This window comes from Rhinoraja longicauda, chromosome 3, assembly GCF_053455715.1.
Source record: "Rhinoraja longicauda isolate Sanriku21f chromosome 3, sRhiLon1.1, whole genome shotgun sequence".
In the NCBI taxonomy this organism is placed as follows: domain Eukaryota; kingdom Metazoa; phylum Chordata; class Chondrichthyes; order Rajiformes; family Arhynchobatidae; genus Rhinoraja; species Rhinoraja longicauda.
In genome coordinates this window covers 12811291-12838929 of record NC_135955.1, presented here as the reverse complement: position 1 = coordinate 12838929, position 27639 = coordinate 12811291, and the positions used below count along the sequence as shown (strand labels likewise).

The 27639-nt window shown below is 44.6% G+C and overlaps 1 protein-coding gene across 1 annotated transcript in view; it reads right to left on the bottom strand.

Moving 5' to 3' along the window:
* The window catches only part of LOC144612239 (PRELI domain-containing protein 1, mitochondrial-like), a 41040-nt gene that overhangs the window by 7729 nt on the left and 5672 nt on the right, over positions 1-27639 (bottom strand). The window contains exons 2-5 of the mRNA XM_078431801.1: positions 16907-17060; positions 13782-14007; positions 10960-11073; positions 2621-2699 (exon numbers count right to left, since the gene is read on the bottom strand). Coding sequence (XP_078287927.1) covers positions 2621-2699; positions 10960-11073; positions 13782-14007; positions 16907-16998 — 511 coding nt within the window. The 5' untranslated portion in view covers positions 16999-17060. The remainder of the gene's footprint in view (positions 1-2620; positions 2700-10959; positions 11074-13781; positions 14008-16906; positions 17061-27639) is intronic.

Below are 27639 nucleotides of genomic sequence, written 5' to 3'. Positions count from 1 at the left end.
ATTTTCCCCATTGCCAGTACATATGACACTTAAGCACTCTTGAATCCTGAATTATTCCTGGAATTTTCAGTTTGGTTTTGGAGTTTTTGATATTGCAGATACAAGGCAAAGACCAGTAGATTCCACACCCACCAGCTGTAGCCTTGCCCACAACATTCGACACCTCTGCTGATGGCCATATCTTCAGTACCCAAAACACAGGCTCAGGCATTCAAGCTATAAACTGCTTTTCCCAATTGTAAGAGTGTCCTTAAACCAGCTTCTTTGACAAAGACTCTGACTACCCACCCCAACTCCTAATCTAACAAGAAGTCAAGATGCTCTCACGTGCGAGACTTTGAGTTGCTTACAGATGTGAAGGTTAATATAACAAATAAAATAAATTGAACAAGTGGAAATAATTGCAGGAAAAATCTTTTTGGGTTAAGAAGGCATAAACAATGATGGCATTCCCATTAAGAGTTAACAAGACTTCATTTTTAATCTTTGAATGGTATAACACATTTTACATCAATGGATCATTGATCTAAATTCTTACTGTACAAGTCCCCAGTTACCATGACTGATAATCATGCAACATAGATTGCACAGCACAGGACCAGGCCCTTCAGCCCAAAAGGTCCACACTGAACACAAGCTCAATTAATTTTCTCTGTGTGCATGTGATCCATATCCCTCCATTCCATGTATATCCATGTGTCTATGTAATAGTCTCTTAAATGCAACTATCGCATCTGTCTCGTTCCAGGTGCTCACTACCCTCTGTATAAAAAAAACCCTACCCCGCACATCTCCTTTAAATGTTGCCCCTCTCACCTTACAACTGTGCCCTCTAGCCTTTCATATTCCTGGGAAAGAAGGTTGTAGAGGCCAGGTCAGTGGATATTTTTAAGGCAGATAGATTCTTGATTCGTACGGGTGTCAGAGGTTATGGGGAGAAGGCAGGAGAATGGGGTTAGGAGGGAGAGATAGATTAGCCATGATAGAATGGCAGAGTAGACTTGATGTGCCGAATGGCCTAATATTTCTCCAATCACTTGTAACCTGATGAAATACTGCTCCTATCACATGAGATTATAATTTCCCTTTTTCTGAAAGAATGCCAGATTTCAGGACAGCAGTATATTTGTTAGAGCGGCAGATTGCCATTAAAAGCTACAGGGTTGGGGGTCAATTTCTGTGAAAGAGAGCTACCGAAAATATATTTTCCTATTTGCATATGTTCCAAATTTATTGGTACTCATCCATTAACGTAATAAGCAGTCCTGAGCGAAGTTTAAACAGTGAATTTAAAAGAAAGTTTAAGTTTAAGAAAAGTACTTTGCAATACAATTGCAACAATTTCATATTACACATTTACAATAGAATCAATAGCACTTAATTATCCCATTATATTAATCGTTTCAAATGACAGAATAAAATTTGCTGCATGCTAGTCATGTGATAATCTTCACTTCATTTTGGGGCCAGAACAGGTAGTCATTATGCATTTAAGGCAGTATTTGTGATGGAAAATTCACCCTGCCTTCTCTCCCAGATGGCCAAAGATTACAAGACATTACTTCATTGAGTCCACGCCGACCATTGATCAACTTTCACCCCAACAGCCGTCGCATACAGCATCATAATCCTCTGGTATTTTCGCTACCTCCAACAGGATCCCACCACCAGTCACATCTTCCCATCTCCACCCCTTTCTGCAGAATCAGTTCCCTCCGCAACTCCCTGGTTCACTCATCCCTTCCCACCCAAACCCCTCCTCCCCAGGTACTTTCTGCTGCAACAGCAGGAGATGCAACACCTCTCCCGAACACACCCACAATTAAGTCTGAAGAAAGGTCCTGATCCAAAATGTCACCTATCCATGTTCTCCAGAGACGCTGTCTGACCCGCTGAGTTACTCCAGCATTTTGTGTCTATCTTTGATGACTGGAGAAGTTTGAAGAAAAGTCCTGGACCAATGTGTCATCTGGTCATTCCCTTCACAGATGCTGCCTGGCACGTTGAGAACCTCCAGCACACTTCAACACGAATTCTGACTGGAAGTTTATTGACTTGAAATGTTAATTCTCTGCCTCAATAGAATGTAACTGCTCACTTGGGACTATTTAGATCGTTTTAGGCAGAGGGAATAATGGGGCTTGGGTAGAAGATCCATGATCAGCCATGCTCTGACTGAAGAGTCAGGAGTTGCTGCCTTACAGCGAATGCAGCGCCGGAGACTCGGGTTCGATCCTGACTACGGGCGCCGTCTATACAGAGTTTGTACGTTCTCCCCGTGACCTGCGTGGGTTTTCTCCGAGATCTTCGGTTTCCTCCCACACTCCAAAGACGTACAGGTATGTAGGTTAATTGACTGGGTAATATGTAAAAATTGTCCCTAGTGGGTGTAGGATAGTGTTAATGTGCGGGGATCGCTGGGCGGCGCGGACTCGGTGGGCCGCTGTATCTCTAAATCTAAAAAAAAAAAATCTAAATCTAAAAAAAAGAGTGGAGCAAGTCATAGCCTGCTGTAGCACCAACCTCTTACATTCTGACACAATGTTCAACACCTCTGGTGCTAAAAGAACACAAATTCTCAAAGATGGTGGGAAGAATAAGGAAAAACAAAATTACATACCTTGCAAATTAGCCAGTATATATTCAAAACCTTCTGTCGCTTTTAATTGATTTCTTCTAAATCTGGCAAGACCGAATTCCTAGAGCACAAAAAGAATTATGGTTTTAAGAACATGCAGAACGTAGCTGAGGGTAAGCAGACCCAACTCCAACTCTACTGATGAACTCCAGCAGGGGTAATGTTTGTGAGAAAGGAGTCTACTTCTGAAAGGATGGTAGAGCGCTGCAGCGGTTGAATTGTTGCCTTAGAGTGCCAGAGACCAGAGTTCAGTCCTGACATTGGGTGTTGTCCGTACAGTTTGTACGTTCTCCCTGTGACCGCATAGGGTTTTCTCCGGGTGCTCCAGTTTCCTCCCACATTCCAGTGACGTGCAGGTTTGTAGGTTAATTGGCTTCTGCAAATTGGCCCTAGTGTGTGCGATAGAAGGAATGTGCAGGTGATTGCTGGTTGGTGTGGAGTCGGTGGGCCAAGGGCCTCTTTCCACCGTATCTTTAAACTAAACATGAAGGATTACTGGGCAAACTGAGCAAAGACACCAGTACAAAGCAATCTGCTGATCACACCAAAGCAAACTCATGGGATTTGTTTTGGGGTAAGGGCGAATTGTACAAATGGGACAGGTTTCACCTTAACAGACGGGGGGACCAGCATTCTGGCAGGCAGGTTTGCTACTGCTACTCAGGTGGGTTTAAACTAATTAGTGTTGGGGGGGGGGGGGGGGGGAGACAAATTGGAAATAAAAGGATGGAGTTAAAGGGAAAGAGAGTACAGGAAAAGTTAAGACACCAGAATTAACGGGTCAGAAAGCTCACGGATAGGAGAGTATGACCAAGTGAAATTGGAATCGATATGAAAGGTGAGGTGAATAATGGATTAAAAGCATTATATATGAATGCGCAAAGTACAAGAAGTAAAGTGGATGAGCTTGAGGCTCAGTTAGAGACTGGTAGACATGACATTGTGGGGATTACAGAGACAGAGGCTGCAAGAGGATCGGGGCTGGGAACCGAATTTTCAGGGTTATATGTCCTACAGAAAGGACATGCAGGTGGGCAGAGGAGGTGGGGTAGCTGTTGATGAGGGATGAAATTCAGTCCCTTGAGAGAGGTGACATAAGGACTGACGATGTAGAGTCACTGTGGATAGAATTGAGGAATTGTAACGGTAAGAAGACACTAATTGGTGTTATCTACAGGCCCGCAAGTAGTAGCCTGGATATTGGGTGCAAGTTGCAGCAGGAGTTAAAATTGGCATGTAACAAAGGTAATGCCATTGTGGTTATAGATGATTTCAATATGCAGGTAGACTGGGAAAATCTCCCAAGAAAGGGAGTTTGTAGAGTGCCTGCGAGATGGATTCTTAGAGCCGCATGTATTGGAGCCTATCAGAGAGAAGGCAATTCTAGATTTAGTGTTGTATAATGAACCAAATTTTAATAAAGGAACTCAAGGTAAAGGAGGTAGTGACCATAATATAAGTTTTAATCTGCAATTTGAGAGGGAGAAGGTTAAATCACAAGTGTCAGTGTTGAACAAAGGGGACTATGAAGGCATGAGAGAGGAGCTGGCCAAGGTTGACTGGAAAAGGATCGTAGCAGGAATGACAGTGGAACTGCAATGGCAGTGATTTCTGGGCATAATCCAGACGATGCGGGATCATTTCAATCCAAAGAGGAAGAAAGATTCCAAGGGGAGTAAGAGGCAACCGTAGCTGACAAGGAAAGTTACAGATGGCATAAAACTAAAAGAAAAGATATATAACATAGCAAAGAGTAGCGGGAAGCCAGAGGATTGGGCAACTTTCAAAGGATGTCAGAAGGTAACAAAAAGGGCAATACAGGATGAAAAGATGAAGGTAAGCTCGCCAAGAATATAAAGAAGGATAGTAAAAGCTTCTTTAGGTATGTTAATGAGAAAAAATTAGTAAAGGAAAATGTGGGTCCCTTGCAGGCAGAAACAGGTGAAATAATAATGGGGAACAAGGAAATGGCAGAAGAGTTGAACAGGTACTTTGGTTCTGTCTTCACTAAGGAAGACACAAACAATCTCCCAGAGGACAGAGGATCTAGGGTGACAGAGGAACTGAAAGAAAATTTGCAATAGGCGAGAAATAGTATTATAGACAATAGACAATAGGTGCAGGAGTAGGCCATTCAGCCCTTCGAGCCAGCACCGCCATTCAATGCGATCATGGCTGATCACTCTCAATCAGTACCCCGTTCCTGCCTTCTCCCCATACCCCCTCACTCCGCTATCCTTAAGAGCTCTATCCAGCTCTCTCTTGAAAGCATCCAACGAACTGGCCTCCACTGCCTTCTGAGGCAGAGAATTCCACACCTTCACCACTCTCTGACTGAAAAAGTTCTTCCTCATCTCCGTTCTAAATGTCCTACCCCTTATTCTTAAACTGTGGCCCCTTGTTCTGGACTCCCCAACATTGGGAACATGTTTCCTGCCTCTAATGTGTCCAATCCCCTAATTATCTTATATGTTTCAATAAGATCCCCCCTCATCCTTCTATATTCCAGTGTAAACAAGCCTAATTGCTCCAGCCTTTCAACATACGACAGTCCCGCCATTCCGGGAATTAACCTAGTGAACCTACGCTGCACGCCCTCAATAGCAAGAATATCCTTCCTCAAATTTGGAGACCAAAACTGCACACAGTACTCCAGGTGCGGTCTCACCAGTGCCCGGTACAACTGTAGAAGGACCTCTTTGCTCCTATACTCAACTCCTCTTGTTATGAAGGCCAACATTCCATTGGCTTTCTTCACTGCCTGCTGTACCTGCATGCTTCCTTTCAGTGACTGATGCACTAGGACACCCAGATCTCGTTGAACATCCCCTCTTCCTAACTTGACACCATTCAGATAATAATCTGCCTTTCTATTCTTACTTCCAAAGTGAATAACCTCACACTTATCTACATTAAACTGCATCTGCCATGTATCCGCCCACTCACACAACCTGTCTATGTCACCCTGCAGCCTTATTGCATCTTCCTCACAATTCACACTACCCCCCAGCTTAGTATCATCTGCAAATTTGCTAATGGTACTTTTAATCCCTTCATCTAAGTCATTAATGTATATCGTAAATAGCTGGGGTCCCAGCACCGAACCTTGCGGTACCCCACTGGTCACTGCCTGCCATTCCGAAAGGGACCCATTTATCCCCACTCTTTGTTTTCTGTCTGTCAACCAATTTTCTATCCATGTCAGTACCCTACCCCCAATACCATGTGCTTTAATTTTGCCCACTAATCTCCTATGTGGGACCTTGTCGAAGGCTTTCTGAAAGTCGAGGTACACCACATCCACTGACTCTCCCCTGTCAATTATCCTAGTTACATCCTCAAAAAATTCCAGTAGATTTGTCAAGCATGATTTCCCTTTCGTAAGTCCATGCTGACTCGGAATGATCCTGTTACTGCTATCCAAATGCTCAGCAATTTTGTCTTTTATAATTGACTCCAGCATCTTCCCCACCACTGATGTCAGACTAACTGGTCTATAATTACCCGTTTTCTCTCTCCCTCCTTTCTTAAAAAGTGGGATAACATTTGCTATCCTCCAATCCACAGGAACTGATCCTGAATCTATAGAACATTGAAAAATGATCTCCAATGCTTCCACTATTTCTAGAGCCACCTCCTTAAGTACCCTGGGATGCAGACCATCAGGCCCTGGGGATTTATCAGCCTTCAGTCCCATCAGTCTACCCAAAACCATTTCCTGCCTAATGTGGATTTCCTTCAGTTCCTCCATCACCCTAGGTTCTCCGGCCCCTAGAACATTTGGGAGATTGTGTGTATCTTCCTCAGTAAAGACAGATCCAAAGTAACGGTTTAACTCGTCTGCCATTTCTTTGTTCCCCATAATAAATTCCCCTGCTTCTGTCTTCAAGGGACCCACATTTGCCTTGACTATTTTTTTCCTCTTCACGTACCTAAAAAAACTTTTGCTATCCTCCTTTATATTATTGGCTAGTTTACCCTCGTACCTCATCTTTTCTCCCCGTATTGCCTTTTTAGTTAACTTTTGTTGCTCTTTAAAAGAGTCCCAATCCTCCGTCTTCCCACTCTTCTTTGCTATGTTATACTTCCTCTCCTTAATTTTTTGCTGTCCTTGACTTCCCTTGTCAGCCACAGGTGTCTCTTACTCCCCTTAGAGTCTTTCCACCTCTTTGGGATAAATTGATCCTGCAACCTCTGCATTATTCCCAGGAATACCTGCCATTGCTGTTCTACCGTCTTCCCTGCTAGGGCCTCCTTCCAGTCAATTTTGGCCAGCTCCTGCCTCATGCCTCTGTAATCCCCTTTGCTATACTGTAATACTGACACTTCCGATTTTCCCTTCTGCCTTTCCATTTGCAGAGTAAAACTCATCATGTTGTGATCACTGCCTCCCAATGGCTCTTTTACCTCTAGTCCCCTTATCAGATCAGGATCATTACACAACACTAAATCCAGAATTGCCTTCTCCCTGGTAGGCTCCAGTACAAGCTGTTCTAAGAATCCATCTCGAAGGCACTCTACAAACTCTCTTTCCTGGGGTCCATTTCCAACCTGATTTTCCCAGTCTACCTGCATGTTGAAATCTCCCATAACCACCGTAGCATTACATTTGTGACACGCCAATTTTATCTCCTGATTCAACTTGCACCCTATGTCGAGGCTACTGTTTGGGGGCCTATAGATAACTCCCATTAGGGTCTTTTTACCCTTACAATTCCTCATTTCTATCCATACTGATTCAACATCTCCTGATTCTATGTCACCCCTTGCAAGGGAATGAATATCATTCCTTACCAGCAGAGCAACCCCACCCCCTCTGCCCACCTGTCTGTCTTTTCTATACGTTGTGTACCCCTGAATATTCAGTTCCCAGCCCTGGTCCTCTTGTAGCCATGTCTCAGTGATCCCTACATCATCATACTTGCCCATGACTAACTGAGCCTTAGGTAGACTAATGGGTCTGAAGGCTGATAAATCCCCAGGGCCTGATAGTCTGCGTCCCAGGGTACTCAAGGAGGTGGCTCTAGAAATCGTGGACGCATTGGTGATCATTTTCCAATGTTCTATAGATTCAGGATCAGTTCCTGTGGATTGGAGGGTAGCTAATGTTATCCCACTTTTCAAGAAAGGAGCAGGAGAGATAACGGGAAATTATAGACCAGTTAGCCTGACATCGGTGGTGGGGAAGTTGCTGGAGTCAATTATTGAAGAAGTAATAACGGCGCATTTGGATAGCAGTAAAAGGATTAGTCCAAGTCAGCATGGATTTATGAAGGGGAAATCCTGCTTGACTAATCTTCTGGAATTTTTTGAGGATGTGACAAGTAAAATGGATGAAGGAGAGCCAGTGGATGTAGTGTATCTGGACTTTCAGAAAGCCTTTGATTAGGTCCCACACAGATTAGTGGGCAAAATTAGAGCACATGGTATTGGGGGTAGGGGATTGACATGGATAGAGAATTGGTAGGCAGACAGGAAACAAAGAGTAGGAATAAACGGGTCCCTGTCAGAATGGCAGGCAGTGTCGCAAGGCTCGGTGCTGCGTCCGCAACTATTTACAATAAACATTAATGATTTAGATGATGGAATTAAAAGTGACACTAGCAAATTTGCTGATGACCCAAAGCTGGATGGCAGTGTGAACTGCGAAGAGGATGCTAGGAGATTGCAGGGTGACTTGGACAGGTTGAGTGAATGGACAGATGCATTATAATAATGTAGATAAATGTAAGGTTATCCACTTTGGTGGCAAGAACAAGAAGGCAGATTATTACCTCAATGGTGTCAGATTAGGAAAAAGGGAAGTGCAACGAGACCTGGGTGTCCTTGTACACCAGTCACTGAAAGTAAACGCAGGTACAGCAGGCAGTGAAGAAAGCTAATGGCATGTTGGCCTTCATAACGAGAGGATTTGAGTACAGGAGCAAAGAGGTCCTTCTGCAGTAGTACAGGGTCGTGATGAGACCACATCTGGAGTATTGTATGCAGTTTTGGTCTCCTAATTTGAGGAAGGATATCCTTGCGATTGTGGCAGTGCAGCGTAGGTTCACGAGATTAATCCTCGGGTTGGTGGGACTGTCATATGAGGAAAGATTGGAAAGACTGACCTTGTATTTAGAAGGATGAGAGGGGATCTTATGGAAACATATAAAATTATAAAAGGACTGGACAAGGTAGATGCAGGAAAAATGTTCCCAATGTTGGGGGAGTCCAATACCAGGGGCCACAGTCTAAGAATAAAGGAGAGGCCATTTAAAACTGAGATGAGAAAAAACTTATTCACCCAGAGAGTTGATGTGAATGATTAGCCATGATCACATTGAATGTATGGGGAAAAGGCTCAAAGGGCCGAATGGCCTACTCCTGCACCTATTGTCTATTCTGAATTTGTGGAAGTCTCTGCCATTGAAGGCAGTGGAGGCCAATTCACTGGATGAATTTAAAAGAGAGTTAGATAGCGCTCTTGAGGCTAACGGAATCAAGGGGTATGGGGAAAAGGCAGGCACGGGTTACTGATTGTGGATGATCAGCCATGATCACAATGAATGGCGGTGCTGGCTCGAAGAGCTGAATGGCCTCCGCCTATTCCTATTTTCTATGGTCAGGATGTTCACTGCAGCTTACAAATGGCAATACAAAATTCCAACTTTTGAATATAACACTATATATATTCTGTTATTTTACAATATCCATCAATTTCCCTCCTTGCAAGCAGCTCCAGAATGTTGTGCACAAGTGCAATTCCAGCTCCAACCTGGGTATTGTGGGCAGGTTATTTATTCTATCGTTAGCCCTGAGCAAAGATGTCACATTTACATCTGAAGATTTACCTACTCATAAACACACACCATTTAGCTTTCTAATGACAGGAACCCGAGTTTAATTGCATCTTGGCAATGAGCAAAATTAAAAGCATTTAACATAGAAAAATAGGCGCGGAGTAGGTCATTTGGCCCTTCGAGCCAACACCTCCATTCAACATGATCATGGCTGATCATATCCCTTGATTCCTTTAGCCCAAAGAGCTAAATCTAACGATCTCTTGAAAACATCCAGTAAATTGGCCTCCACTGCCTTCTGTGGCAGAGAATTCCACAGATTCACAACTCTCTAGGTCAAAAAGTTTTTCCTCATCGGGAACATTTTTCCTGCATCTAGCCTGTCCAATCCTTTAAGAATTTTATATGTTTCTACACGATTTCCTCTCATCCTTCTAAATTCCAGTGAATACAAGCCCAGCCGACTCATTCTTTCATCATATGTCAGTCCGCCACCCCGGAAATTAACCTGGCGAATCTACACTGCACTCCCTCAATAGCAATAATGTCCTTCCTCAAATTAGGAGAACAAAATTGCACATAATACTCCAGGTGCGGTCTCACCAGGACCCGGTACAACTACAGTTTAAAAGATTGAAATTAAAATCTAGTGTCAGTAGGTAGCCTTGTGCACTACTATGGACTTGTTCTTCTAATTGTATTTTGCATCGATGTCTTTTTTGCCGTCTTTGTGTTTACTGTCTTGCAGAATTTTTCAATACTTAGTGCAATTCATGTGTAATGCAAGCATAACTTGTGCATAATCTGTACGTGATGTGTGCTTTTGCGTGTTGTCTGAGTCTACTGAAGGCAGCGGAGGCCAATTCACTTGATGTATTCAAGAGAGTTAGATAAAGCTCTTGGGGCTAACGGAATCAACGGATATGGGGAGAAAGCAAGAACAGGGTCATGATTCTGGATGATCAGTCATGATCATATTGAATGGCGATGCTGGCTTGAAGGGCCAAATTGCGTACTCCTGCACCTATTTTCTATGTGACTGTGAAGCAGCTGCAAACAAGATTTCGATTGTACCTGTACCTCACTGTACTTGTGCCTCTGACAATAAACTTGACTTGATGAAGCTAGTGAACAACCACAAGAAAATGCACAAAACTATTGCTCAGCCTGGCCCACTGGTGTTAGCTGTCTCACGTTGACTGTGTTCACTCTGAAAGTTCATTCTGAAGTGACATGTGACATGTGACAAGCGCATCACTTAGTTACTAACACCCACAATGCCCAGTTCCCAAGATGCGTGGACCCAAGAGATTCTTTGTGACGGCACAGAGACAGTGAAACAGACTGCAAAGTGACCTGTTGTCACTCCAACCTCTCGGGTTCTGACACAATCCCTAAAAATAACTGGTGAAAATAAACGCAACTTGGTCCCACACATCCACTTCTGCCAATCACTGGTAAATTGTTCGATAACGTTTCACACACCTCCATGCAGAGTAGAAATTAGCGGTAGAAATGCGTGTCAGTGAAAGGGTTTGGTACCTGAATTGCACGTGAGAAGCCAAACACAGTGGAGGTGACCCACGCCTCTCGCTGGACCTGCGTACATGCCGGATTTTCCGGGTTTGGACGATAGACACACTTTTCCTCCACCAGCTGAAACAAAAGTAGATTGAAAATCTGATTTTTGAAACGCATTCTGTGCGGGTCACATGGCACAAAACAACTGTAGTAATTACAGAATGATCCCGACCTATTCCTTTTCTCCAGAGATGCTGCCTGACCCGCTGAGTTACTCCAGCTTTTTGTGTTATCTGTAGTAGCTACAAACTCGAACTTCTCCCTGCTCCCGTCCGGCAGAAGGCACAGAAGGTTGAAAGTGTGCACCACCACTCAGGATTGGGACTACACCTTATGGGAGGACCGTTCAGTGGGAAAGAAGCTGTTCCTGAATCTGGGGCACTTGTTTTCAAGCTTTCTGCCCACAGGAGCGGGGAGAAGAGGGAATGAATGCGAGCGGTCTTTTATCATGTTGGTTGCTTTCCTGAGGCAGGGTGAAGTGTAGATGAGAATCTGGTTTGTGTGACGGATTTACAAATTCATACGAACCCTATACCACGCTGCCTCGGAAAAGCAGCCAACATAACAAAGACTTGTCCCACCACAGTGATTTCTTCTTCTTCCCGTCTGGCAGAAGGTACAGAAGCTTGAAAGTGCGCACCACCAGACTCAGGAACAGCATCATCCATCTCTGTCATCAGGCTTCTGAACAGTCCTGCCATAAGCCAGGGTACTGTCCGATTCACTTACATCCCTCTGTGGACATTGGACTCTGTCTGTGGAACCGATGCACTACAATGCTGAGAACTATATTTTGCACTCTTGCATCATTGCCCATTGCTCTACCTATTGTAATTGAATTTGACTTGATATCTGATGCAAATATCTGATCTGTTTGCACAGTATACAATACAAAGCTTTTTGCAGTACCTCTGTGCATGTGACTATAATAAACCAAAACCTAACTTTGAATCTAGGGAAGAGCAAATTTTATTTTGATGTTATTTCCACAACACACACGTTAACCGTTATGATGAACACAGGTGGATTTATGCGCTTTGGGTGGGGCATCTATGGGTGCCATACAAGAAATATCCAGCAATTACAAAGGGCGGTATGGTGGCATAGCGGTAGAGTTGCTGCCTTACAGATTCAGAGACCAGGGTGTGACTGTGACTCTGGGTGCTGACGATAAGGAGTTTGTAGGTTCTCGCCATGACCTGCGTGAATTTTCTCCAGGATCTCCGGTTTCCTCCCACACTCCAAAGACGTACAGGTTTGTAAGTTAATTGGCTTGGTTGAATTGTCCATAGTGTGTGCAGGATAGTGTTAGTGTACGGGGATTGCTGGTCGGCTCGGGCGGCCAAAGGGCCTGTTTCTGTACTGTATCTCTCAACTAAACTCCCTAAAAAAGCTGTCCTCAGCAAACGACCTGGGCCCACGGGCAAAACCTGAAGCGAGTTGCTGTGGGCTGCAAGCACATTTTGTTTTTCTTTCAGTGGATTTGGGCTAGGCCAGCCTGGCCAGCACAGTTGGAGATGAGCCAACTCTGCTGAAGCAGATTAGCTATTTATCTCATTAACCTTCGCGGGACCTTGTTGTACACAATTTGGCAGTTCAGTTTACTACTACGGTCTGCTAAGTGGTTTTGACTGATGGACGAGTACAAGCTAAGATGGGGGAAGTTCTACGGAACCAATGACTTCCAGCTGAACGGCTGCTTGATGCCTCCACTTAATGATTCCCATACAAGGCAGCACTTTCAAAATAAGCTGTGCACAGCAGCTAGCCACCTCAAACTGGTCAAAGAGACACACCTTCTGACTAACAGGGGAGAGAGTGCAGCATTTGCATCATCCACTATCACTTTCAGCTTGAGAACGCTGAAAAGTACAGCATAGGAACATATCCTTCGGCCCACAACATCCATGTCGAACATGATTACAAGTTAAACTAACCTACTCTGCCTGCACGTGATCCACCTCTCTCCATTCCCTGCACGCCCATGTGCCTATCTAAAAGCCTGTTAAACGTCACTATCATATTTACTCCCATCGTCATCCTTGGCAGCGACTTACCTTGCATATCTTTGCCCCTCTCACCTTAAAGCTATCCCCTCCAGTCTTTGACATTTTCACCCTGGGGAAAAAAGGTTATGGCTGTCTATCCTATCTATGCCTCTCTTCATTTCATATACTTCTATCAGGTCCTCCCTCAACCTCTGGTGGTCCGGAGAAAACAATCGTAGTTTGTACAACCTCCCCTTATACCCTCTAACCCAGACAGCATTCTGGTAAACCTTTTCTGTACCCTCTCTAAAGACTCCATATCCTTCCTGTAATGGGGCGACCAGAACTTGCTGCAAATGCAGCCTATCCAAAGTCCTGTAAAGCTGCAATATAAACCTGCAATATAAACCTGAAATTTAGGGTAGAACTGCTGCCTTACAGCACCAGAGACCCGGGTTCAATCCTGACCACAGGCGTTGTCTGTATGCGCTCCCTGTGACTGTGTGGGTTTCCTCCCATATTCTAGAGACGTGCAGATTTGTAGGTTAATTGGCTCGGTGTGTAGGATAGAAATAGTGCACAGATTATCACGTGGAATCGGCCCGTCAAATAGCCTGTTTCCATGTTGTATCTCTAAACTAAACTAGTGCAGCTCTTTATTTTAATTTCAACACGATGGTAGATATCCATCATTATGCGAAGCTTTACAAAAAGCCAGCAAATTACAGTGAAGATGACAAACGAAACGTAACCCAGACACTGGCTCGCGCGGTTGAAGGAAAAGGTTGTGCCTACCATGAGACGCGTGTGGTTAATGTTCCATGTCAATGTGGTAAACGTTCGGTTCTGGAAGTCAACGATGGAATCTTCGACCACAAAGACGGAGCGCGCCAGGTTTGTTGGGAAGACCATCTCCCCCCATCGAGGCAAGCGGTTGGTCTTTGTCAGCAGTCGTCTGGAGAGCAGCTTGTTGTCTGAGGTCAGTTCACGGTAAATCACATCTTCAGTTAACACGTGTTTGCTGAAGTGGGAAGAAGAGATTGCCGTTGGAAATGTCCACAACAAAGATTTTTGCCCGAGTTTGTCCCCGTATTGCACATTCCCACTGTGACTGTGCGGGTGTCCCTCATGGTTGTTCCGGTTTCCTCCCACGTCCTAAAGACGTGCAGGTTGATAGGTTAATTGGCCGCTGTGAGCTAACCTCGGTGTGTAAGTGAGTGGATGGGTATATCCCAACAGGGTTTTAAAATATTTGTATTTAACACTATAAATACAATCATTCAGTTAGCATAGATGGTCTCTGCAGCCCAGAGACCATCTCAGGCATCATCTTTGTCCTCTCCTGCACCCCTTCTCCACCTTACCTCTCTGCAACCCAAAACATTTTTTATTTATTTTCCTAGTTCTGATGAGGCTAGCAACTCAAAATATTTTGTGTTACTATCACTTGCCAGGCTCTGTCCTACTACTCCCAGCTTTCTTCCCCCCCCCCCCCCCCCCCACATAGACTGAAGGGTCCCAACCCAAAATACCACCCATCCACATTCTCCAGAGATGCTGCCTGTCCCGCTGAAATGCTCCAGTAATTTGTGTCTTTATTTGGAAACCAGCATCTGCCAGTACTTGTTTGTCCAACTCAAAATGTCACATTTATCAATTATATTTCTTACGATGCAAGAGTCCATTCAGCTCGTTGAGGCTATGCTAGCTCTCAGCAATCCCACCTATAGGGCAAATGCATACACCCTTTCCCCCCCCCCCCCCCCCCAGGGTTGGGGAATCAGGAACTAGGGGGGGGCTAAGGCTTAAAGCGAGCGGGGAAAAAAAATCTGAGGGACAACTTTTTCCACACAAGGGGTGGCAAGCACATGGAACGAGCTGCCAGATAGGTTGGGACAATTATGACATTTCATAGATATTTGGACAGGAGCATGGATAAGAAAGGTTGAGTAGAATATAGGTCAAACTGAGGCAATTAGGACTAGCTTCGATGGGGCATCTTGGTCGGCATGGACGACTTCATCTGGAGTGACTCTCTCCACGCTGTATGGTTTGTCCATACCATTGTCCCACTTATTTTCCTGCAACCCATTCCGTCTCCCTATTGCTATCAACTCTGCCCAATTCTCCAACCACTCACCGAGACCAAGGGCTAATTTACAACAGCTAATTAACCTACAGCACACTTTTGGGACATGTGAAGAAACCAGTGTTGTCAAGAGGTGAACGTGTAAACCGCACAAGATCGAATCCAAGTTGCAGGAGCCATGCAAAGCACTAACTGTTGCACTACCATGCTGCCCGCTATGCTGTTTCTCAACTCACAGATATCGCCTGACCTGCTGAGTGCATACAGGTTTATATGCCTTTATTTTTGATTTCCAATATTTGCTGGATTTTTATTTGGTTTTAGTTTAGTTTAGAGATACAGCGCGGAAACAGACCCTTCGGCCAGAGTCCCTGCTGACCAGCGATCCCCGTACACTGCACTATCCTACACACCAGCGACAATTTACAATTTTATTCTTACCGAAGCCAAATCTACAAGCCTGTACATGGAATATAGTATAGCAAAGTGTGGAGTCATACATTTTGGTAGTTGGAATAAAGGTGTAGACTACTTTCTAAATGGAGAGAGAATCCAGAAATCGGAGGTTCAAACCGACTTGCTGATGTAGGATTCCCAAAAGGTTAATCAGCAAGTCGAATTGGTAGTAAAGAAGGCAAACTGGATGCTAGCATTTATTTCAAGAGGGCTTGAATACAAAAGCAGGAATATAATGCTGAGGCTCTTTAAGGTGCTGGTCAGTCTGCATTTGGAGTATTGTGAGCAATTTTGGGCATCATATCTGAGGAAGGATGTGCTGGCCCTGGAGAGGGTCTACAGCGCAACTCTACCAGTGCCCCACCGTGCAAAGACACAATAAAAGTTCAACTGTAACATTCAAAATATGCACAATAGCTGATGCACCATTGAAATTGTTTTTGGCTCATTCTTCAGACAGGTTCAAACACATGGAGTGTGGGGTGGAGAGAAGGCACTGTCTTGTTGCTCCAGTGACCCGGGTTTAATCCACTTTTCTGGTGCTGTCTGCATGGAGTTTGCCCACTCTCCCTGTAGCCACATGGGTTTCTTCTGACTGCCCCTCCCCCAGAGACGAATGTTGGTAAGTTAATTGGCCGCTGCAAATTACCAGTAGTGTGTAATGGAATCGTTTGAGGTATGTTGATGAGGTGGTGAGAATAAATGGTATTTGGTGTGGAATTAGTTTAAATAGTGTTTTATGGTTGACATAAACTAGATACAATACAATACATCTTTATTGTCATTGTACAGGGGTACAACGAGATTGGGAATGCGTCTTCCATACGATGCAATAAATTAATTAGCTAATCAGTATAAATTTATACAACCCAGTGAAACAAAATTAGAAACAGTTTTAAAACTGTTTAAGGGCTAAAGGACCCCTTTCTGTGCTACATTCTTCAAGGGCAGGAACAGTGGCACAGCTGTAGAGTTGCTGCCTTACAGAACTAGAGATCCGGGTTCGATTCTGATTAGGGGCGCTACCTGTACGGAGTTTGCACGTTCTCCCTCTGACCCGTTTTTTTCCGGGTGCTCCGGTTTCCTCTCACACTCCAATGTTGTGCAGGTTTGTAGGTTAATTGGCATAGGCAAAAAATTATAAATTGTCCCTAGTGTGTAGGATAGTGCTAGTATACGGGGCGATCGCCGGTCGGCATGGACTTGGTGGGCCGAAGAGCCTGTCTCCACGTTGCATCTCTAAAGTTTAAATACTCTGCATTAGTATAGTTTGGAGCCAAAATGCTGATCGAATCCACTGACCCCACAAAACATTTCCCAACAAATGGGTGATCCAAAATTTAATTAACTTTAAACGTGCCACTTTGCAACCTACCTGTAGGGATTTGGATATCGTTGCCAAAATGCAGAGGCAACTTGGTCCCAGGAACTCTTGAGAGTAGATAAATCAATGAAGTGCTTTACCATTGTTGCTGCCTGACCCCCTGAATGCCACGGGTATAAAGAGAAGCGCCTGAATCATCTGTGGACTGAAACAGAAACATGTGCTGACTGTGGTGTGGAGAACACATAGACGAATTAAAACATGAGAGTGCTTAGCTCCTTAAGCTACAGATTGCCGCTAATCCAATCTCCATATTGGCATTGGTTTAAGATGCACTAAAAGCACGTGTTTGCATGCTAGTGGAGTGATGCTATTTGTCTACACCTGGAGCATTGAGTGCATTTCTTCTCGCCCCTTTACAGGAATGATTTGAAGGCTTTGGAGAGGATGCAGGAGGTTACTGGGATGCTGCCTGAATTAGAGGGCATTTGTTATAAGGAGAGTTGGACAAACTCGGATTGTTCTCACTGGAGTGGCAGAGACTGAGTTAGTCGGTTCCAAAAGGTAACTCATGATCACGTGAGGGTTTCAGCATTTGAGCAGCTTTGTGATGTGTGAAGCTACCGGGGACATCAATAGGGCATGCAAGACGACAGGCGGTTGAGAAGGAAAGACAAAGGAAGGAGTTTTCACCCAGAGAGTTGTGAATCTGTGGAATTCTCTGCCACAGAAGGCATTGGAGACCAATTCACTGGATGTTTTCAAGAGAGTTAGACATCGCTCTTTGGACTAACGGAATCAAGGGATGGGGAGAAAGCAGGAATGGGAGTACTGATTTTGGATGATCACCATGATCATGTTGAATGGCAGTGCTGGCTTGAAGGGCTGATGGCCTACTGCACCTATTTTCCATGAATTGGCAAATAATTGGTAGTAGTGCAGAAGCAAGCAATCAACAGGATTGGGTGGCACAGTGGTGCAGCGGCAGCACCAGAGACCCAGGTTTGATCCTGACTACGGCTACCGCCTGACGGAGTTCATACGTTCTCCCTATGACCGTGTGGGTTTTCTCCGAGATGCTCCAGGTTCCACCCACACGCCAAAGACGTGCAGGGTTGCAGGTTAATTGGCATCTGTAAATTGTCGCCAGTTTGTGGGATAGAACTAATGCACAGGGTCATCGTTGGTCAGTGCGGACTCGGTGGGCCGAAGGGCCAGTTTCTACACTGTATCTCTAAAACTAAGCAGGAGTCTGAATTTTATTAAAATTTACTAAGGCTAACCATTTGAAAGATTTTCACATATTTAATTTGTGATTCATAATTTACTGAATGCCTATATAATTGCATAAAAATCATATCGATCAATGCGACCAAGTGAAATCATTGGGTAGCTGGATTTTTAACTGCGACATGCAAACTTAATGTAATGGGACAGGAAATAACAATTACACGCACAGACAAACAGCAAAGTTTGAAACATAAAATTGATGAGCGTGCAACCATTCAACAACCTTGAAAGATGCCATTAAGCTGGAGAAAGTGCCGAGAAATGAGGCTGTTGCCAGACATTAGCAGACTGGGATTATATGCCTTGGAGCACAAGACATCTTGTAGAAGTGCATAAAATCAAGAGGGGATTCGGAATTTCTTTCCCCCCAGGGATACTTGTACATCTTTGGAGAGTGGGAGGAAACCAAAGCAGCTGGAGAAAGCCAACGCGGTCACGGGGAGAACATACAAACTCCACACAGACAGCACCCTTAGCCAGTATCACCTTAGCCAGTGTAAAGCAGCACCTCAGACCTGAAGCAGTTTGAAGAAATGTCTCGACCTGATACGTCACCTTCAGAGTTGCTGGCCGTCCCGCTGAGTTACTTCAACATTTTGTGTCTATCTTCGGTGTGAACCAGCATCTGCAGTTCCTCCCTACACACCTCTACATGTCACATTTGTTGACCTGCTAAAGGCCTTTGACACTGTAGGATCCTATTGAAATCTAGTCATTCACAAACAGTTCGATGAGGGACTGAGGATAACCATCTTGGGGAAGAATGGGAATGGGCCCTGCAGCCCACCGAATCCACACCGACCTTCAATCACTCGTTCACACTAGTTCTATGTTATCCCACTTGTTCATCCACTCTCTAATCAAGTCAAGTCAACTTTATTTGTCACATACATATACAAGATATGCAGTGAAATGAAAGTGGTAATGCCTGCGGATTGTGCTAAAACTACAAAACAGAATAAATTACAGTAAATTAAATTAGTCCCTGGTGATATGGGACTAGTCTCTACAGACTAAAGCCAATTTACAGAGGCTATTTAACCTACAAACCTGCATGTCTTTGGGATGCGAGGAAACCAGAGCACCGGGGGGAAACCCCTGCGGTCATAGGGAGAACATGCAAACTCCACATAGACGGCAGCTAAGGTCAAGATCAAACCCAGGTTTCTGGTGCTGTGAGCTAGCAGCTCTACCAGCAGTGGCACTGTTGAATCTTGTTTCAATTCTAACTAGATTACTCAACTTTGCTAGTCAACGATGAACAAATAAATTGGGGTAATTTGCACCAAGGGATTGTCAATAAACTCAACATTCCTGAATGCTCGCTGGTATCATTGTGAAACATGTGGTGCGATGGCCTCAAGACTGCTTGAGAGAGATTGTTCACCAAAGCTGACTCATGTGATGCAAAGGAAGTGTGGTTCTAATGCATACGAGGTCAGGCAAGGAATCAAGAGAGAAAGCAAAACACAAAGTGCGTGCATAACTCAGCATCTGTGGAGCAGATGACTAGGTGATGTTGCGGACCACGACCCTTCTTTAGACTGCCTGTCCCGCTGAGTTACTCCAGCACTTTGTTATTCTGTTGCAACCCAGCATCTGCAGTTCCTTGCGTCTCCAAGGAATAAAGAGGTTCAGCACCAACTCTTAACATGTGGAAGCCTAGTTAAGGCTGATGCATCACAACACAGAGCCACCAGTCAAGATCAGAAGGCAAGGCACGGCATGATCCAACATCCATTTGGCGAGTGCATCTGCCACCCAGCACCATTGAGTGACTGAGTTAGCCCTCTCGCTTTCCAAATTTCAAGACTCCTACTTGGAGTCAGAGTTAAACAGCATGGAAATGGAACAATTGTCCCAACATGCCAACGCCGTCCAAGATGCTCTGTCTACGCTATTCCCACTCCTACTAGGCCATAGCCTCAGAATAAAATCATGTACCGTGACTGAAGGTGGCCAATGTACCGAAAACCTTGACCATTCTATCTACCCGTAACACCGCTTTAAGCACTATGCAATTAACAATTTAAATTCACCAGTGGTTGTGGTGAGACTTGAACTCAAGTTTATTATTAATCCAGGCATCTGGATGATTTTGTCAGTTAACTGTGCCACCACACCTTTATGGCATCCTTTCATAAGTCATTACAAAACGGTAAATCGTTCCCTTGCTTGCTGGACAGATTTTGCCATGTTAAATAAATGGGTTTTTTTATTTTTACATACTTGGGAGATGGAGAGATCATCTACTCTGGAGACGTTCCTGCTGCATCAGTTTTTGCTTTTAAAGTTTCTGATTTGAACTAGTTAGGAGCACCTGACTAGAATTAGGCAAAGTGCACAAAGTAGCTCAGTGATAGACCTCAATGTTTCACAGAGGAAGAAAGAGACACAAAACCTTTTGCATATGTCCAAAACAAAACAAGAAGGGGCAGCCAAAAAAAAAAAGGGAAAAAAAAGAGTAGCCCTTTCTTTAGTGTTCTGATGTCTGCTTAATGGCATCCTGTCTGTCACAGGATGACCAAAGGTGAACACAATACTCCACACAAATAGGCATGGGGCCATTACAGCATGCAACTTATGCAAAGGCTTTTATTTCCCATTCTCCACAGCAGACCCTCCTCTATCTGCCAATTCATTTCCAAGAATAAGCAGACCAATAGGGGACATCCAGGCCACATTTTGGCAGATTTAAAGCAAATCTTTTGCACCCCAGGAAGCCTCAAAAGTTTGTTTTGAAGTATCCTCACTGTTGCAAAGTAGGAAATGGGCCAGCGGATATATGCAGGGAGTTCCCAGAACTTGCAACGTGACAAGTGGGCATACTGACTAACTTGATTTTTAATAAAAAAGTGTTAACTGAAGGCTAAACGTTGTCTTTAACAAGGGTGACGGCACTCCCCTCCTGCGCCCACCAGACCCTTTGCTTTAAATCACATGGGCTTAAGATCTCTTCCGAAATTCTCACTCTAGTCAGAAACGGGTCAAACCAACAGCTCTCTTCACTTAGGCAGCAGCAGGGTTCCTGTGTCAGTCTGATAATTTCACGGTCACCATTGCCAATTCTGGCCTTTGGCTCTAGAATTTAATGACTCATCCGAAATCCCACCAGCATTTGAACGTGCTCCAGTAAAAATCCAAACAGCACGTAGGCTGCATTTGGGGAATTGCGTGCAGTTTTGTTCGGCCCATTACATAAAGGATATGGAGGCTTTGGAGAGGATGTACAAGTGCTCCTATGGCATGGATGTCTGAAGATGGGTTCCAACCCGAAATGTCACCTATCCCTTTTCTCCAGAGATGCTGCCTGATTCGCTGAGTTTCTCCAGCACCTTGTGCCCATCTTCGGTATAAACCAGCATCTGCAGTTCATTCCTACACTCCTATGGCAAGATCCTTAATAGCATTGATGTGCACCGAGATCTTAGGATCCAGATCCACAGCTTCCCGAAAGTGGCAACGTAAATACATGTAGTAGTAAAGAAGGCATATGCTATGCTTGCCTTCACTGAGAGAAGGCATAAACATATGAGTCAGGAAGTCATGTTGCAGCTTTATAGGTCTTTGATTGGACTGTTCTTATCTCCCCATTTGAGGAATGATGTGGAGGCTTTGGAGAGGGTGCAGAATAAATTTACCAGGATGTTGCCTGGATCAGAGGATACATGAGTTATAAAGACAGGTTGGCCAAATCAATGATTGAGAGAAGTATAGATAGAAGTATATAAAATGTATGGGAGGCATACATAGGGTAAACTGTCTTCTGCCAGCCTGGAAATATCAGACTAGAGGGCATAACTTTAAGGTAAAAGGGATAAAAATAATACAAGGGGGAGGTTTTTTTAGTAGAGTGGTGGGTGCCTGGAATGAGCTACCAGGAGTGATCTTGACAACAGATATACTAGTCGCTTTTAGACACGCACATTGATATGCAGTGAATGGTGGGATATGGATCACGTGCAGGCAGTTAAGATTAGTTTAACTCGGCATCATGATCGGCATGGACATGGTGGCCGACGGGCCTGTTCCTGTGCCGTACGGTTCTATGTTGATACAGTCATTCCTTCTCCCTGCTGCTGGCCGTCAGAAGATACTGAAGATTGAAACCCTTTGCTTTATCTATTGTACTTGAATTTGACTTGATTGAATTCATGCGCAGCACTGTCGGATCTGATTGGATAGCATGCTAATGCAAAGTCAAACTGCAGTTCGGTAGACTTAACAATAATAAACAAACTTCCTGGGTTGCCAGACCAGTAATTCAATTGCGATGTTACTGTGCCCCACCTGCACTGGCGGCAACAAACTTGATTATGTCGCATGTCGCAATGTTGTTTCAAATCTGTTGGCCTCATCTTTCTTGCCACTGACTGACCGGAGGACCAGTTGTGAGATGACCTTCACTAAACAGTCTCTCACCCCATCTGAAAGTTGTCAACATCCATCACACACAGATGCTGCCTAAGTTACCTCTGGTGGGTGCTTATGAAAGCACATTTCAGAGACCCAGCTGGCTGGGTTGCATTGGGCCAGAGGCCATTCTCACCTTCCTAGAAACAGTGGTATATATTCACAAAATGCTGGAGTAACTCAGCAGGTCAGGCAGCATCTCAGGAGAGAAGAAATGGGTGACGTTTCGGGTCGAGACCCTTCTTCAGACTGATGTCAGGGGGGCGGGACAAAGGAAGGATATAGGTGGAGACAGGAAGACAGTGGGAGATCTGGGAAGGGGAGGGGAAGAGAGGGACAGAGGAACTATCTAAAGTTGGAGAAGTCAATGTTCATACCACTGGGCTGCAAGCTGCCCAGGCGAAATATGAGGTGCTGTTCCTCCAATTTCCGGTTGGCCTCACTCACTATGGCACTGGAAGAGGCCCATGACAGCAAGGTCATACTGGGAGTGGGAGGGGGAGTTGAAGTGCTCAACCCGGTCCGGGAGATCAGGTTGGTTAAGGCGGACTGAGCGAAGGTGTTGAGCGAAGCAATTGCCAAGCCTGCGTTTGGTTTCGCTGATGTAAAGAAGTTGACATCTAGAGCAGCGGATGCAATAGATGAGGTTGGAGGAGATGCAGGTGAACCTCAGTCTTTCCAGGTGAGACAGTTTGTGCCCTTTGGGAGTTGAGGGGGGAGGTAAAGGGACAGATGTTGCATCTCCTGCGGTTGCAGGGGAAAGTGCTCGGGGATGGGGTGGTCCTTCTCTCCTGAGATGCTGCCTGACCTGCTGAGTTACTCCAGCATTTTGTGAATAAATACCTTTGATTTGTACCAGCATCAGCAGTTATTTTCTTACACTTCCTAGAAACAGTGACTAATATCTGACTGTAGCACAGGAAGCGCCTCAGGGCCACAACTTGCGGATTGACGTCACTATCTGTGGGAGCTACATTAGCACTGCGATCGCTTTTCGTTTCTGGGCAAGTCTTTAACCAAACCTATGTACACTCAAGACATTATCACCAGTGTTTTACCACTTCGCATCCTGAGGTTAGTTGGTGTTGAAGCTGCCTGATAGAATTGGAAGTTCACCAATTTCTATCCGCTCCACACAGGTTGACTGGTTTCATCGCAGCCTACTTCGGCTACTCAAACGCCCAGGCACAAAGGATTGCAAAAAGTGGTGGACACTGCCCAGTTTATCAGATACTGACCTCCCCACCATTGAAGGGATCCACAAAATCTGCTGCCACAAAAAGATATAGGGGCCTGAAAACTATAACGTCCAGGTTCAGGATCGGCTTCTTCCCAACAACCATCAGGCTATTGAACACTACGAACTCCAATTCAACTTCAAACTACAAAGTGCCTTGATTGCACTAGGTACTTGGGAGCATTGTTCATTGAATATCATTGTTCCATTTTGGGACATAAGACAATAAAACACTCTTGACTTGATTCTCTTGACTCTTAGTTGATCTGTGCAATACATCACTAAATAAAATATGCCAAAGGGAGTATTTTGAACAAAGAACAAAGCGCTGGAGGAGCTCAGTGGGTCAGGCAATCATGTTTAGTTCCATTTCACGCAATTTACTTGCAAACTTCCTCTTTCTTATATCATGAACGGGAACAGGCAGATGATGTTTCGGGTTGGGACCCTTCATCAGACTGATGTATCTAAAAGAAAGTATTTTGCACATTTGAAGAAAGTGCATTATCAAGCAGTTACCATTTGCTTTTAATGTTGAACCTGGTACAACCATGCTGACAATTAATCATCAATTACCCATTATTTCTGGAAGGGGGGGGGGGGCTAGAACTTTAAAAAAATTATTGGATAGGCCTCAGCAAGACCATTGTGGACAATTCTGGTCACCATAGTCCAGGAAAGGTACAAAACCTTTACACTCAGGCACAGAGGAGGCTTGTGTGGAGGTTATTGGGGATGCACAGAGCTTGTAAACTTTGCGCAGTTCTCCTTGAACCAGAAAGGCTAAGTGGAGAGTTAAACAAGCTTAAGCAAGGTTCTCAAAATGAAGTAGGAAGGGTGAATGTGACAGATGGGATTGCTCAGATGAGAGCTAGCAAGGACCTGATGGGCTGAATGACCTCCATCTGCGTCAAAATGCATGATGTAATGTTTTGTTTAGGTTAGAGATGCAGTATGGAATCTGGCCCTTCGGCACACTGAACCCACTTCGACCATTAATTAACATCAATCATTCACACTAGTTCTATTTTATCCAACTTTCACATCCACTCCTTACCCATTTAGGGCAACTAAGCTACAAATCGCACGTCTTTGGGATATGGGAGGAACCCACAGTCACAGGGAGAACATGCAAACTCCACACAAACAGCAGAGGTCAGAATTGAACCCGGGTCATAAGTGATAGAAGAATTAGGCCATTCAGCCCATCAAGTCTACACCGCCATTCAATCATGGCTGATCCATCTCTTCTTCCGAACCCCATTCTCCTGCCTTTTTCCGCATAACCTCTGACACCTGTACTAATCAAAAATCTATCTATCTCTGCCTTAAAAATATTAATTGACTTGGCCTCCACAGCATTCTGTGGGAAAGAATTCCACAGATTTACCACCTCTGACTAAAGAAATTCCTCCTCATCCCTTTCCTAAAGGACCGTCCTTTAATTCTGAGGCTATGACCTAGTCCTAGACTCTCACACTAGTGGAAACATCCTCTCCACTCCAAAGACGTACAGGTTTGCAGGTTAGTTGGCTTGGTAAATGTAAAAATTGTCCCTAGTCTGTGTACGATAGTTTAATATGCAGGGATCGCTGGTCAGCACGGACCCGGTGGGGCGAAAGGCCTGTTTCCGTGCTGTATCTCTAAACAAAACAATCTATCCAAGCCTTTCACTATCGGTCTGTCATCATGTTGTAGTATTGTTTCTGTTTGAGCAGCAGTGTGTCGGGTGTGTGAACCAGTGGTAGAATGTGTGAAAATGCGTGGCTGCTCCCCCTGGTGGTGGCCAGAGCTTCACATCCGACTCCGCCGCTGAATTAGAACAGTGACAGAAAATGCTGACTAACCTGTCTATTGTACACTTTTTGCACTACTACTCCAATTATTCTCATTCCTTGATACTTGATAGCTACAGAGCTAGATACCCAGATTGCTAGACAGCAGGATAGATAGCCGGATGACTTATTAGTTAGCTAGATAGGCAGCTCCCTGTGGGGAAGAGTTTCTCTCGCTCGCGAGAGTGTGCTAGTTAGACACCAAAAGCCAGAATCAGCTGGTTAGAAACATAGAAAATAGGTGCAGGAGGAGGCCATTCGGCCCTTCGAATCAGCACCGGCATTCATTGTGATCATGGCTGATCGTCCCCAATCAATACCCCGTGCCTGCCTTCTCCCCATATCCCTTGATTCCACTAGCCCCCAGAGCTCAATCTAAATCTCTCTTAAATCCATCCAGTGATTTGGCTTCTACCGCCCTCTGTGGCAGAGAATTCCACAAATTCACAACTGTCTTGGTGAAAAAACTTTTTCTCACCTCAGTTTTAAATGGCCTCCCCTTTATTCTAAGACTGTGGCCCCTGGTTCTGGACTCGCCCAACATTGGGAACATTTTTCCTGCATCTAGCTTGTCCAGTCCTTTTATAATTTTATATGTTTCTATAAGATACCCTCTCATCCTTCTAAACTCCAGTGAATACAGGCCTAGTCTTTTCAATCTTTCCTCATATGTCAGTCCCGCCATCCCAGGGATCAATCTCGTGAACCTTCGCTGCACTGCCTCAATTACCAGGACGTCCTTCCTCAAATTAGAAGGCCAAAACTGTACACAATACTCCAGATGTGGTCTTACCAGGGCTCTATACAAATGCAGAAGAACCTCTTTACTCCTATACTGAAATCCTCTTGTTATGAAGGCCAACATTCCATTAGCTTTCTTCACTGCCTGCTGTACCGGCACGCCAACATTCAGTGACTGGTGTACAAGGACACCCAGGTCTCACTGCACCTCACCCTTACCTAACATTACTCCATTGAGATAATAATCTGCCTCCTTGTTTCTGCCGCTGAAGTGGATAACCTCACATTTATCGATATTATACTGCATCTACCACGCATCTGCCCACTCACTCAATCTGTCCAGGTCACCCTGCAAACGCCTAATATCCTCTTCACAGTTTACACTGCACCCAGCTTTGTGTCATCCGCAAACTTGCTAGTGTTGCTTCTAATTCCCTCTTCCAAATCATTAATATATATGGTAAATAGTTGCGGTCCCAACACCGAGCCTTGAGGCACGCCACTCGCCACTGTCTACTATTCTGAAAAGGACCCGTTTACTCCTACTCTATGCTTCCTGTCTGCCAACCAATTTTCTATCCATGCCAACCAATTTTCTATCCATGCCAACACCCTACCCCCAATACCATGTGCTCTAATTTTGGTCACCAATCTCCCGTGCGGGACCTTATCAAAGGCTTTCTGGAAGTCTAGATACACTACATCCACTTGCTCCCCTTCATCCATGTTACTTATCACGTCCTCAAAAAATTCCAGAAGATTAGTCAAGCATGATTTCCCTTTCATAAATCCATGCTGACTTGGACTTATCCTTATACTGCTATCCAAATGCACCTTAATCACCTCTTTAATAATTGATTCCAGCATTTTTCCCCCACTGAAGTCAGGCTAACTGGTCTGTAATTCCCCGTTTTCTCTCTCTCGCTCGTTTCTTGAAAAGTGGGATAACATTAGCTATCCTCCAATCCACAGGAACTGCTCCTGAATCTATTGAACATTGGAAAATGACCACCAATGTGTCTCCTATTTCTAGAGCCACCTCCCTGAGGACCTTGGGATGCAGACCATCAGGCCCAGGGGATTTATCATCCTTCAGTCCCATTAGTCTACCCAATACTATTTCTTGCCTAATGAAAATTTCTTTCAGTTCCTCTACCCCCCTAGAACCTCTGTCCTCCAGTACATCTGGAAGATTGTTTGTGTCTTCCTTAGTGAAGACAGATCCAAAGTACCTGTTCAACTCTTCTACCATTTCCTTGTTACCCATA